Below are 13929 nucleotides of genomic sequence, written 5' to 3' on the forward strand. Positions count from 1 at the left end.
AAACATCATAGGTCATGTGAAATCAAAATTTGCAATGTTTAATTTTGCTCACATTATTATTCTTAAAATGAATAATTAAGCAGTGTAAGTTAAACCACTGACAAAACAGTTTGTTTTGGTAATTTTTAAAAATTTTGCTTCCTCCTTACAAGTGGCGGTCCTTCTGTTGACGTCAACTCCACGGCTTGCAAATGCATATTAATATCCTTAGCCATGCCCCTCTTACTATTAGTTTGCTATGAGGAAATGATGCTCAATGGAAAGTTTTGGACTTTAAAAATCACAAGTTTTAGCTGAAATTTTAATCCTTGGTGATTTATAAAATACAAGTTAGTGGCTAATGCGAGAGTTAAAATAAAACACAGGCAAAACAAAATTATTACCTGTGGCTCATGATACACCAACACAATCTCAGCAATTCGTAACTTTTTGATTTAGTGGCTAATTCGTATGAATTCTTATGATCTCATTCGTACAAATTAGTATGATTTGCTTATCCCCAATAACGGTTGTGTTTAGGGGTGAGGTTAAGTGCCACGCTCCCTTTTTAAAATCATTCATTTGTTTTACGACTGAACTCGTATGAATTAGCCACTAAACTGACAAAACATAAAATAAACGTTTCATCGTGAGATCAGGCACACTGAGATGTTACAAAGTGAAACAGTTATTCAGGTTTATATATTACCAGTAATGCACAACATCCGAAAACTATTTGCTTCATAAAACCTTAATCCATTTCCAGAAAAGAAAAGTATTCATGTTTTTTTCTGTTTTTGTTTCCTTGTTTACTCTGAAAAGAAACTGTTGACTAGCAGTTTATGAATCACCAGTTGCTGCAGTTTCAGTCTTCTTTATCACTTCACTATAAAATAAACATCACCTACATTTTGCATGACCTGGGGCTCTGTAAATTAACACCAAATTTACATTTTTGGGAGAACTTTGCCTTTAAGACCCATAAGAGTAAAACATCCACAACTTAGCAAGAAGAAATAAAACAGGAAGCATGTTGTACTGAATTATATTTTAAACGTTTACAGTAGTTAAAATTAGCTTCCTCCTTCGGAGTGGTGGTTCTTCAGTTGATGTCAACTTGAGGGCTTTCATAGCAACTGTTTAATAATATCCTTAACCTCACCTCTCTGACCATTAGTTTGCTATGAGGAAATGATGCTCAAAGAAAAATTTTGGACTTTAAAAATCACAAGTTTTAGCTGAAACTTTAATCCTTGGTGATTCATAAAACACAAGATGGTGGTTAATGTGAGAGTAAAAAAAACACAGGCAAAATAAAATTATTACCTTCGGCTCATGATACAAAAACACAATCTTACGGCAATTCGTAACTTCTTGATTTAGTGGCTAATTCGTAGGAATTCTTACAATCTCGTTCGTACAATTTAGTATGATTTGCTCATCCCCCAATGACAATTGGGTTTAGGAGTGGGGTTGGGTGCCAAGCCTCCTTTTTAAAATCCTACATTTTCTTACGACTGAACTCGTACGAATTCTTACAAATTAGCCACTAAACTGACAAAATATAAAATAGTTACGTTTCATCGTGAGATCAGGCTGGATACACTGAGATGTTTGGGTTCATTTAATACAAGTAATGTACAACCTCTGAAAACTATTTACTTCAGAAGACCTTAATCCATGGGTCTCAAACTCGATTCCTGGAGGGCCGCAGCTATGCACAGTTCAGTCAAACACAGCGGATCCAACTAATCAAGGTGTTCAAGACTACTACAGACTATTAACCAGGTGTGAGTTGGAGGTAAACTATGCAGAGCTGTGGCCCTCCTGAAATTAAGTTGGAGACCTTTGCTTTAATCCATTTTCAGGAATGACGAGAATTAATTTGTTTAGTCTCTGTATTCATTTTTTACTCTGAAAGGAAGCTGTTGGCTAGCGTTTTATGAATCACCAGTTGCTGCAGTTTCAGTCTTCTTTAATACTTTAATAAAACATTAACATCATCTACGTTTTTACAGCTTGGGGCTCTGTAAATTAACATCAAATTTACATTTTTGGGAGAACTGTCCCTTTAAGACACGCAAGTGTAAAACATCCACAAATTAGCAAGAGGAAATAAAACAGCAAGCATGTTGTACTGAATTATATTTTAAACGTTTACAGTAGTTAGACATTAAATCATACCATTCCATCATGTTTTAGTCAGAATTAATGACGAAAACATGACAAATTAACAGAACCATTGACATAGACAAGATGAAGTGGGTTTAATATCTCAACCACATACATAAATAGTCAAATATACTCTGTATGCTAAAGATTATCAGGAATGATTCAGAACAAATTTTGGAAAGACAAAAAAAAAATCAGATAACACTGGTTTCTAAAAAAAATACTCTCCACAGGCCTACACATGAGAATACAGAGAGATGTACAGGCCTCTCTCTCTCTACACAGAATATTACAGTACTTTAAAAGCATATAAAAATAAAGTCTTTAAGAGTTTGGTTGATGTTTAATCCGCTTTTAAATTGTACAGTTGCATGGTTCTGATCTGTCTGGAATGTAAAGGGTCTGCTCGGGGTTTTAGTGGCACATCCGTGATGTCATCTCTTTCTGTTGGGGGAAAAATGAACACTGGTTTGACACAAATCTAAAACAAAAGTCTCTCTAAAAGCATTTCTTATTCATTATTAATTTTTACAGTCATGGTCGAAATTATCGGCACACTGTGTGAAAAACTGCATACAAAATAGAAATACGAATGGAAATAATAAGACTTTTTCAATAATTCGGGCCAGGTTGTGCTTTTTTTTAATTCAAACAGGATGAAGCAGATTCAATTTCAATATTTGTGACCATTACTGCATATTTAAATAAGTTGTGTTTATTTTAAGCTCATCGTCTCTTTATACATGCCCTCTACAGATGTAAAAAAAGTGGCAGAGGCTTTATGCAAACAGCCGATGTGCTCCTGATGTCAGTAACAGGACCTGCGGCGTCACCTGATCCCACGGCATCAGTTCAACTGTGTCTATAGACCGAAGGCTTTTCTGCCTTAGAGGCTCAGACGCTCATTAACCGCCGGTGAGAAAATGATAGAGGCTGGAATATCAAACCTGCTGACTCATTCTGTCCTAGTGCGGCCCTACTAATTAGCAAAGCCATTATAAAATGGGCTTGTTAGCTGCTAATCACGAGTTGAAGAATTAGCCCTTGTTTCTGTAGCTCTTTGTTTCCTCGCAACAGGTTATGGGAACTTACTCTGACCCGTTTATAAAGCCACACACATACAGTAGTCAACATCGGAGGTGGATCAAAACCTTTCAAAGTTGTCCTAAAGCTACTGAATACCATTTATTCTTGTGTTGGGACAATTTACTTTTTTGATCCACCTTAAATATTGACTACTGTAGTTAAAGACACATGCACAAGTACGGCAAGTACTCTCACCGGCCACTTTATTAGGTACACCGTACTGATGCCATGTTGGACCACTTTTGCCCTCAGAACTGCATTAATTCTCTGTGGCATAGATTGCTCCGTGGCAAGGTACTGGAAATATTCCTCAGAGATTTTGGTCCATATTGACATAACACAGTTGCTGCAGATTTGTCGGCTATACATCCATGATGCGAATCTCCCGTTCCACCACATTCCAAAGGTGCTCTATTGGATTGAGATCTGATGATTGTGGGGGCCATTTGAGTACAGTGAACTCATTGTCATGTTCAAGAAACCAGTTTGAGATGATTTGTGCTTGTTGACATGGCACGTTATCCTGCTGGAAGTAGCCATCAGAAGATGGGTACACTGCGGTCATAAAGGGATTGACATTGTTAGCAACAATACTCAGGTAGGCTGTGGCATTGACATGATGCTCAATTGCTACTAATGGGGATCAAAGTGTGCCGAAGAAATATCCCCCATACCATTACACCACCACCACCAGCTTGAACAGTTGATACAAGGCAGGATGGTTCCATGCTTTCATGTTGTTGATGCCAAATTCTGACCCTACAATCCAAATGTCACAGCAGAAATTGACATTCATCAAACCATTTTTCCAATCTTCTATTGTCCAATTTTGGTGAGCCTGTGTCAATTGTAGCCTTGGTTTTCTGTTCTTAGATGACAGGAGTGGAACCCGGTGTGGTCTTCTGCTGCTGTAGCCCATCTGCCTCAAGGTTGGATGTTTTGTGCGTTCAGAGATGGTCTTTTGTATACCTCGGTTGTAGTGAGTGGTTATTTGAGTTACTGTTGCCTTTCTATCAGCTCGAACCAGTCTGGCCATTCTCCTCTGACCTCTGGCATCAACAAAGAATTTGCACCACAGAACTGCCGCTCACTGGATATTTTCTCTTTTTGAGACCATTCTCTGTAGACCCTAGAGATGGTTGAGCATGAAAATCCCAGTAGATCAGCAGTTTCTGAAATACTCAGACCAGGCACCAACAACCAACAACCACGTTCAAAGTCACTTAAATCACCTTTCTTCCCCATTCTGATGCTCAGTTTGAACTGCAGTAGGTCAAGCAGTTGGACAGGTGTACCTAATAAAGTGGCCGGTGAGTGTATGTCTACCTGTTAGAATCTTAACTTGTGGCATTTTACAGTAGATAACAGTATTTTCCTGTAACATTATACTGCATATAATCTATTCTAATGTAATAATTGCCTGTAGTTCTTTTTTCTACAGCTAATGGATTTAATCCTGTACCATATTAATACAATAAATTATAATGTAACATTTTTATTGGCTAATAAAATATACAAGAAACACTAATATATAGCATGCTTCCTTTAGTCTTTTTTTACTACAGCTAATACTACTCTTACTACAGATAATTTGTATTGTCCTGTAGGAGTTTTATTCAGCTTTCCTATAAACATATACACAATACTTTACCAAGACATTTCTGATGCATTATATGCTTACCAGGGGTTCCAGTTCTTTGTGGTCTATGAGGTTGAATTCAGTAACAAAGTAATAGAAATGTTTGTAACAGGTGTTGACATGGGCCTCTGCTCCCATGTGGCTCACACGGTCAAAGTGGTGGATGTAGACATGGACAAAAACACGGAACAAACGAGACAAGATCTTCTTCGCTACCTGCATGAAGGTCTTAGGGAATGGCGTACCTAAAACAAAACACACACACAAAGAGAATGAATGAAATTATTGTGTTTACATGCAAAAAAAATAATAATCAACCAAATTAGCATAACTAATTTTAACTAATGTTCATTATGGTAGGCTTACAAAAGTACACTCAAGTCAGTAAGATTAATGAAGAAATGATTGTTTTTATTTAACACCGATGCATCAAACTGATAAAGTGATGTTATAAAATGCTGTACATTAATCTTAATTAAAAAAATATGTTTATGAGAGTTAGCAAACTCTTATTGTGGCTTCGCACCATTATCAGTTTCTAACATATGAAGCGACATCAAAGAGGCTATTTGTGGATTAAAGGCAGAACAGAGATGTCATGTTGAGCTTGCTGATATTATCGGAGGAAACATATCTTGAGAGCAAGGGCTCTTTATATCTTCTTTTCTCATCTGCACGTCCTCGCGTCTGCGACACGTGCTACAACACGTTATAAATCGCAGAATCAGATTTCCAGAGTGGCGTTTATTAATAGAGTCCATATATGCAGACGAGCATGTCCTTATAGTCTGCAGATTCTCCGACTGTCTCTCCGCATTCTAAGAATCCTATGCAGACCAACTCTATTTATATCCCAGTATAAATTGTGTGACCCAATTTGAAAGGCACCACAGATGTCAGATGGCAGGTTGAGGATAATGAGACAAAGCCGGGGAAGTCAAGCACTGCAGATGATCATCCTGATGTTTTCATAAGTCTAGATGTAGACATCAGGTTTGGTCATCCATGACAATTAAATCTGATTTTTTTTCTCCCTCTAAATCTGTTTGATTGGACATTTACACAATGTTTTAGGCAAAAATGGGCAAATTTGTATGCACCTTTTTTATTTACCCACTTACAGCATTTTTGTGACAGAAAAAAAGCTAAAATCTGGAAAAGGGTTTCAAAGTGGACGTTTTTTGAAGCATATTTTTTCATTTCCATGTTAACACACGAAAGCAAGTGTCTTTGAAAATGAAGATGTCATGCGTGTGCATAGAATGTGTTTAAGGGCGTGTGTATTAAAGGCAAGCACAAACAAACACAAAACAACAGCAGTAGTGTTGTTGCTCATATGTTTGCTAACGCTTTATCAGCAAAGTGTGAATTTTTTACAACCAACAGTGAAGACAACATAAAAAAAAAACACATCAGTGCCAAGCCACAGATGGCACATCATCAGTTCCCTACATTACTGTTTACTAACAAGGTGACAACACCAAATACTGGCCTGGCATATGAAAAACTTTTCGCGGAAGCACACATGTGGATCCTTTTGAAAACTTTGTCATGTAATTGTAATACTTTTTTTGACTACATTGTTGTTGTATATCTTTTTTTTCTGTTGAGCACAAAGGAAGATATTCAGAAGAATGTTGAAAACTGATAATTTTCTCTCTGTTAAGGACATTAATAGCTACTGGTTGACACATTTATCAAAATTGTTCAACAGAAGAAAGAAACTCAGGTTTGGAATCACTTTGTGATGAATAAATTGAGTTCATTTTCATTCTTGGGTGAAATATCCATTTAAATGCTCTGGCAAACTGTCAACAAGTGCTTTTTATGTGATGACATACGTGGTGTCCATATTGAGACATGCATGCTATATAGGAAGTGTCATTAAATGTCTTCTGCTTAACTCACTCTGATGGCCTACAAAGGCTTAGGTTTGGAGGACTAAAATACACAGCGTTCCTCCAAGGCAAACAAACAAAGCACTACAATGCATCAAATGAAGTGGCATTAAGAAATGTGAGCACGAATAAATGTTAACAATAGACAAGGGTATGTAAACACTTTCAAACAGTTTGTGGGTGTCAAACTTGTGGTTAACTACAACTAACATTTTAATTTAGCATTTTGCCAAGTAAATTGTTCTCATTTTTTTATTTAGTGTAACTTAACTTATGTACATATCCACTAAAATCATTAAAAACCTTATGTGGGTCAATGGTGGGATGTCATATTTTGGTGTCTCTGTTTAAACATAAAACACAACAGATATATGTTCATGTAAAAATATACACCACATTCTGCCCTCTGTTTAATCTAATAATACATGATTATAGACCATTTCAATGTGGTCATGTAATTGGCGCATGAACATTTCCTGCTTGTTAACAAACTATTTCATCATAACTTGGCTGTTAACATGTTAAACTTAGCTGTCATAACAATATTTATCAATATGTGGCTCTTTTTGGATTCTCAGTAGCTATAGAAATTAAAATGGCAAACAGTAAATACGTTGGGTCCATTGTTTTTGTTTACAAGCCTCAAAATGGTCTATATTACATTTTATTAAATTGGAAAGTTTTTAAAAATGACAACTTGGTAAAACCAAATGAACTTTTGTGTCATTTAACTGAATGGTTACACTTCAGATTGAGGAACACATTTACTGTTAAGTAGCAACTAAATTTTACACGTATGACTCATATTGGCTGTTTATTAGTACTTTTAAAACACATTTTAATGCCTTACTGCGCAAATATTTCCTAGAGCTTTTCTAGAGACGTTACTGTACGCCATACCCAAATTATATTCTGCCAATCAAAAGGTAACAAAATACAATAAATTTGATCTGTGTTTGTAAAATGTTGTGATGTGAATCTTCCTTTAAATTAACACAATTCTTCTGATAACACAGAAATGCTTTAGTTTGTAAGTGCATGTGAGCCTAAATAGATTTTAAGAGATTAATTTATAAATTTTTCTTAAAATCTATAAATAAATGTTAATCAGAATTCATAACATTCAAATACCTTAATGTACAGTTAATAACAATGTCAATTTTGAGTTACATATTTTCTGTTTATGACTGAGATCAGTGACTCTGAAACAACAACATTTTTTTGTAATCATCACTATTTAAAAACAAACTGTATAAAATGCAGAACCACAAACTAATCAGCATCAACTGAGACATTTTGTTTCATTGCACCTCTGGCTTAAAACATAAAGGCTCATTTCCCCATTCAAGACAACAAAACAAAATCATAAAGCTGAAATTACGACTTTAAAAAGTGGAAATTATGAAATGAAGTCAGCATTATTATAAAATTATTAAAGTATGAATTGCAATATAATTGAACAGGACACAACACATATAATGAATTGTGAATATGTTAAAATGTATGCAAATTCTTTCCTCATTAGCAAAATGACAAGGAGTAACTAATAGCTAAAACTGTTGCAAAATAAATATAATATTCAGTATTCATAATCTGCATTGTGTACTTTAGGCCCACACAGAATCTGCGTGTGCAGATATCCGCAAATTTTTCATTCCATCAAGTCTAGTTATTAATGAATGAATGAGTAAATATCTATTTATTCAGTTTTTATATCAATTTCGGTAATATTATTGAATGATATGCAAATGTTTATATGATTTATGCACAATACAGTTTGTAAAGTAGTACTTTCTGTCTTTTAGTACAGTGTTTCTCAACCACGTTCCTGGAGGACCACCAACACTGCATGTTTTGGATGTCCCCTTTGTCTTTTACACCCATTACAGGTTTTTCAGTCTCTGCTAATTAGCTGATGATCCGAATCAGGAGTGTTTAGTTAACGAGACATGTACTGAATCTGAAATCGCCTACTACTCAGTAGGTCCTGCATTTGAATTTAAATGTACTACTCGACCGCTAGAAGAGTACGTTCTATACAGTATGAATGTGAGAAGTATGAATTGAACTCGGATGTACTACATCCAACCATTTTGTCATGATCACGTGACTTACCCACGTCAGTTACGTCGTTTCACTTCCATTTATGAATTCTCTCACAGAGCATCATGGGATAGCATAGCGTGCATCGGATGCACACTTCAGTATCTCGCCGGAAGTCATTCGGGTACTTCTGGCATACTGCTTTTCAAATTCTGTGAATTCAGACATACTACTCGGCCTGATCCTGTTTTATGGAAGTATTTGATTTCGGACGCAGCCATGGACAACGTGCATAGCTGGTGGTCCTCCAGGAACATGGCTGAGAAAAACTGTTTTAGTAGATGAGAAACTTTCTTTGTTTAGCAAAATGTGGATTTAACTGCATTTGCATCTTAAACCTTAAATAAAAGTCGATAAAACTAGGTTTTTAGCTACTATACTTTCAAAATCATTCTGCATTAATCCGCAGATTTTTTACAAACGTCTGTGCAGAAATTATAAAAAAAAAACGCCAGCATATTCTGTCTGGCCATGCAGACTTCTTCATGACTTCTTTATCTAGCTTAAATGGCAGATATGGGCTTCCATATAAAATCGTTACATATTTGGCTGGTTTATTGCTTACCGACATTAGTGGGGAAGATGTGTTCATTGTTGATCTGAACCTCAATCCATTCCATTAGCAGACTCATGTATTTAGGAGCCGGGAGCGCTGTGGGCTTCTTGTACTTCTGCTCGTCCTGCCAGCGGTACTCGTACTTCGGCCCGCCGGACATAATGGGGCAGGTCTGGTCTGTGCAGGAGTCGCTGATAGTGCCGTAGATGAGGTTGATGCGGTTAAAGAAGTCCACCACGTGAACAGCCACCCAATCATTGAGGTCTTCACCGTGCGGCAGCTGAACCGCCTGCTTCAGGTCCAGACCTGCGTTTAGGGATGCCTGCGCTTTCTTGTGCAGCTCGAAACGCTGCGTCCCAGGCTCGAACTTGCGCTTGGGCCGGAATGTCCTGTCCTTGTTGAAGACTTGTTTTAGGGCCATGGACATGGCTGCTGGCGGACTGGACTGTTGTGTAACGTGTCGAAAATGAGCCTTTTGATAGCAGGGGTGCCTGAAATGAGAAATTAAAAGAGAAATAAACAAGGACAATATTGTGTGGAGGCTTTTTCAGTGTCACTGATTGTGCTCAGAGGAAGGACGGATGCTGAATGAGAAAAAGGGAGAAGAAACTAGGTCAAACTTTGTCTCCTTGCAGGGTTAGCAGATCGTTTGGCTGATGATTTGGTTTGGATGATTGGGTTTTATGAGGAGAACATTTTGAATAAGACTGCACAGATAATGAAGAGTTATGTGTGTGCATCTGTGTGTTTGTAAAAGATAAAAATTGTTTAATTAATATTAAAAAAATCTTTTTCTCACAAAAGCTGCATTTACAGAGTATATGCATGAACCAGAGAGTATAATTCAATACCTTTTAAGACTTTTTACGTATACATTAAGACCTTTTTTTGAAGACCACTTTTCAACTGGATACACTGGCGAGATTTTAACTTCTAGTATGTTTACTAAAACATTATTCATATACTGAATAAAAATCCATTAAATCTAGCTAATTCAGCAGATTGGCACCTACAGAAATAATGGAGTTGCTTTGATTACTGCAGTAAATAAGCAGCATGATGTCAAATCTAGCAGGATTTTATTGATTTCAGAAACTACACAGCATCCTGATTTTCGCAGATTTAATTTAGGAAAACTTTAGCATACATCCATTCATTGCCTAATCAAAAATTATATAAAATTTTATATCTTGCAAAACAGCATTTAAGACTTTTTAATGGCCTTATTTTCTCTACATTATCAACTTTTAATACTTTAAGACCTCGCGGACACCCTGATTTATTCAATTCAAGTTTATTTATATAGCGCTTTTACAATGTAGATTGTGTCAAAGCCGCTTATATGATTTATATGTTTAAAAGAAAATAAAAAACAACAAATAAAACAAAACAAAAAGTAAAAATAAATAAAAAAACATTGTTTTTCTGAGGAGATATTTTTCAAAATGTTATTTACTACTGTAATTTAATGCTGAATTTACAGCAGCCATCATTGCAGTCACATGGTCATTCAGAAATCATTTTAACATGTTGATTTGATGATCTACTAATTGTGATATAATGTTTTATTTCACTTGTAATCAAATACACAAATGTGAGCAGAAAACACTTTCAAAAATGGTTTATATTTCCAAACTTGTGATGACCAGTTTCAAGATTCTCGCTGGGTACCATTTTTTAACGAAACACACAAAAAAGTGCTTGAATTTTTCCCCCCACTTCTGACATTGAAATAACTTCATGTCTTTGGATCAAAATTGTTATTCTTACATTCCTGCATGCATTTCTCACATTATTCATATTCCAAACTCAAGGATCAATTCCAATCTGCTGTGCAGAACATTTACCAAGAAACAATAAATAATAATCCCAATTTAACCAGCTGTTGGTAACAGGTTGTACACAAAGGCATTATATTTAGATTACTAGAGGAAATGTTGAGTAATTTCCTGCTGGGCAGCATTGGTGGCATTTATTAGCATGGGCAGGGGGATTCCAACAACTTCTACATGAGCCCATGATCTAAAGTATGTTTATTAATAACAGAACAGGCCTACACATTAAAAAGCAAATATTTTAAATATGTATTTTTTTTAGTTAATGCATATATTTATATATCCATATGGTTAAATATCTTTTAAATAGAGGCATTTTAAATGTTGTAAACATGCAGTATTCAAATGAATGGATGCCAGCAGCATCTGAAGGGAAACAACATGTTGCTCGTTCTGGTAATTCCGTATGACGACGTCGTTTTTAATGGCGTGACCAAGGCTGATAATCACATTATTTCAACTTTCATGTAAACACAAAGGTGTGATAACAAAACAACACTCGTAAAATCGCTCGCTGTATATCCAAAACGAACAAAACAACGATGTTGAAGGCATGTTTTCGTAGTGTACAATGAAGTTGAGGCAAACTTACCGAGCGAGCGCCTTTTCTAGTTCCGCTTTGATGTGAACCGCCTTTTTCCCCACAGCTTTCAGTTTTGTTCGATGTTATTCAGGGCCGCTTTTCGTTGTTGTACTCACATTGTATTTGTAATTACTATAAAGTTAAAATGAACGTGGCCTTCGAGCTGTCGGAATTATTAAGTCCACACTTTCTAAGGAAAGCACAAGCCCCTCCCTGCTGAGCAAAGTACACTTCCTCTATTGAAACATCAGAGCCTCGTCTGTCTGCCTCTGAACATGAAGGAAGTGTACTGAAAACACCATAGAGACACACTTACATCAAAACAGTTAACTCAGTGGAGATGTTTACAATAAGAACCTTTTAAAAGTCTTTAAAATCGTATTACACTATATTATAAAAGCAAATGTGTGTGGGAGAAGGACTGGCATTTTTACTTGGCAGACTTTTCCCCTCAAGTGAATGGCTACATTCAAAACCGCATACTTCCCTACTTTGTAGTAGGCTGCAAACAGTATGCGACAATCTGAATAGCAAAAAGCTTGCAAAAAGCACTCAAATGACCCTGGAGGTTTGCTTTTGAAAGTCAATTAGTGCAGACATGTAACTTAAAGGGATTTGAAGGGGTTAAACGTGCTTAGGTCTGTTTGGCGCGGCTGTGGATTAAAGGTAATAATGCTAAGTTTCTTACACAGACTAAACATTTTGCTTTAAAATACCTCAATGTGTCATCAGGAGCTATGGATAGGCGTATTAAATTTATTTTATTATTTAGTTTTTTCGACTTGATTAGCATTTTATTAAACACCAAGAACATTTCAGCTAGTGAAATGTTTATGAAACTTTGTGATTGTTTATGAAAGAAAAAAGCTATTTAGTTATATTTTGGATGGCCTGAAGGTGAATAAATGAACAGTAAACTTTAACTTATTAGTGAAGTATTTCTTTAAGCAGTGTTTGTGTGCTGCATTATATGTCTGAAAGTTAGTAAACACAATAAAGATCATTAACTATATAGCTGACCCAAAACTGCCATCAGTTAGTCACCCATCACTTGTCACAAACCTGTTTGAGTTTCTTCCTTCTGTTGAACACAGAATAAGATATTATGAAGAATTTTGGAGATCAGCAACAATTCTAAAGTATAGAACTTCTAAAGTGTAGAACTTTTATAGTAGGCCTATTTGTTTTTCCTTCTATGGATGGCAATGGTTACTGGTTTCCAACATTTTTCTGTGTTTCTTTTGTGTTCAACATGAAAAAAAAAATCATAAAGCTTTGAAACAACTTCAGGATGAGAAAATAGTGAGTAAATTTTCATTTTTGAGTAAACTATGCCTTTAAATTTAGGTTTAAGTCACTAAATAATGCAAGTAATAAATTCAACATTTGAAATGTGACAAATTACATTTGATTATAGTAGTAATCACAATAATACACCATAACCCTATCCATAACCAGCAGCTAACAGCTAGCCCTCTGCAACTGAAGCTAAGCAGGGCTGTGCATGGTCAGTACCTGGATGCGAGACCACATGGGAAAGCTAGGTTGCTGCCGGAAGTGGTGTTAGTGAGACCAGTAGTGGGCGCTCAACCTGCAGTCTTTCTGTGCTACACCTCAGTATTTTGATGGGAACTCTATACATGTGGGTCCTGAGAAAAATTCCTGGCCTCTGTCTGACATCCTAACCATCCCCATATCATAGTTGGCTTCATCACTCTTTCTCCTCTCCACCAATCAGCTGGTTTTTGTGTATGTGGTTTGGTGCAATATGGCTGCCGTTATGTCATCCAGGAGGATGCTGCACACTGGTGGTGGATGACGAGAATCTGCCCAAAAATGTGTAAAGTGCTTTGAGTGCCCAGAAAGGCACTATATAAATATAAAGAATTATTATTACTTGTTCTGATTAACCACTGAATGTCTGCCTCCATTATATAGTTGACTTTTAATGTGTTTCAGTGTGGTTCTAACCATGTGTTTAATTATTAAAATAAATAATTAATTTCAAATAATTAATTCATGGATAGTCAGCTTTAACATGTTTATTTATCAAAAAATCAACATGAGTTTGATATTGG

The 13929-nt window shown here is 36.0% G+C and overlaps 1 protein-coding gene across 1 annotated transcript; it reads right to left on the bottom strand.

The window, feature by feature from the left end:
• Positions 1-1942: 1942 nt before the first annotated feature.
• mob3a (MOB kinase activator 3A) lies at positions 1943-12089 on the bottom strand. The gene is made up of 4 exons (XM_056463764.1): positions 11861-12089; positions 9443-9924; positions 4919-5121; positions 1943-2595 (listed from the first exon to the last, which is right to left on the bottom strand). The coding sequence occupies exons 2-4, from the start codon at positions 9858-9860 to the stop codon at positions 2566-2568; spliced, it is 651 nt and encodes a 216-aa protein (XP_056319739.1). The 5' UTR covers positions 9861-9924; positions 11861-12089; the 3' UTR covers positions 1943-2565.
• Between the last annotated feature and the right edge of the window lie 1840 nt (positions 12090-13929).

This window comes from Danio aesculapii, chromosome 8 (genome assembly GCF_903798145.1).
Source record: "Danio aesculapii chromosome 8, fDanAes4.1, whole genome shotgun sequence".
NCBI lineage: Eukaryota > Metazoa > Chordata > Actinopteri > Cypriniformes > Danionidae > Danio > Danio aesculapii.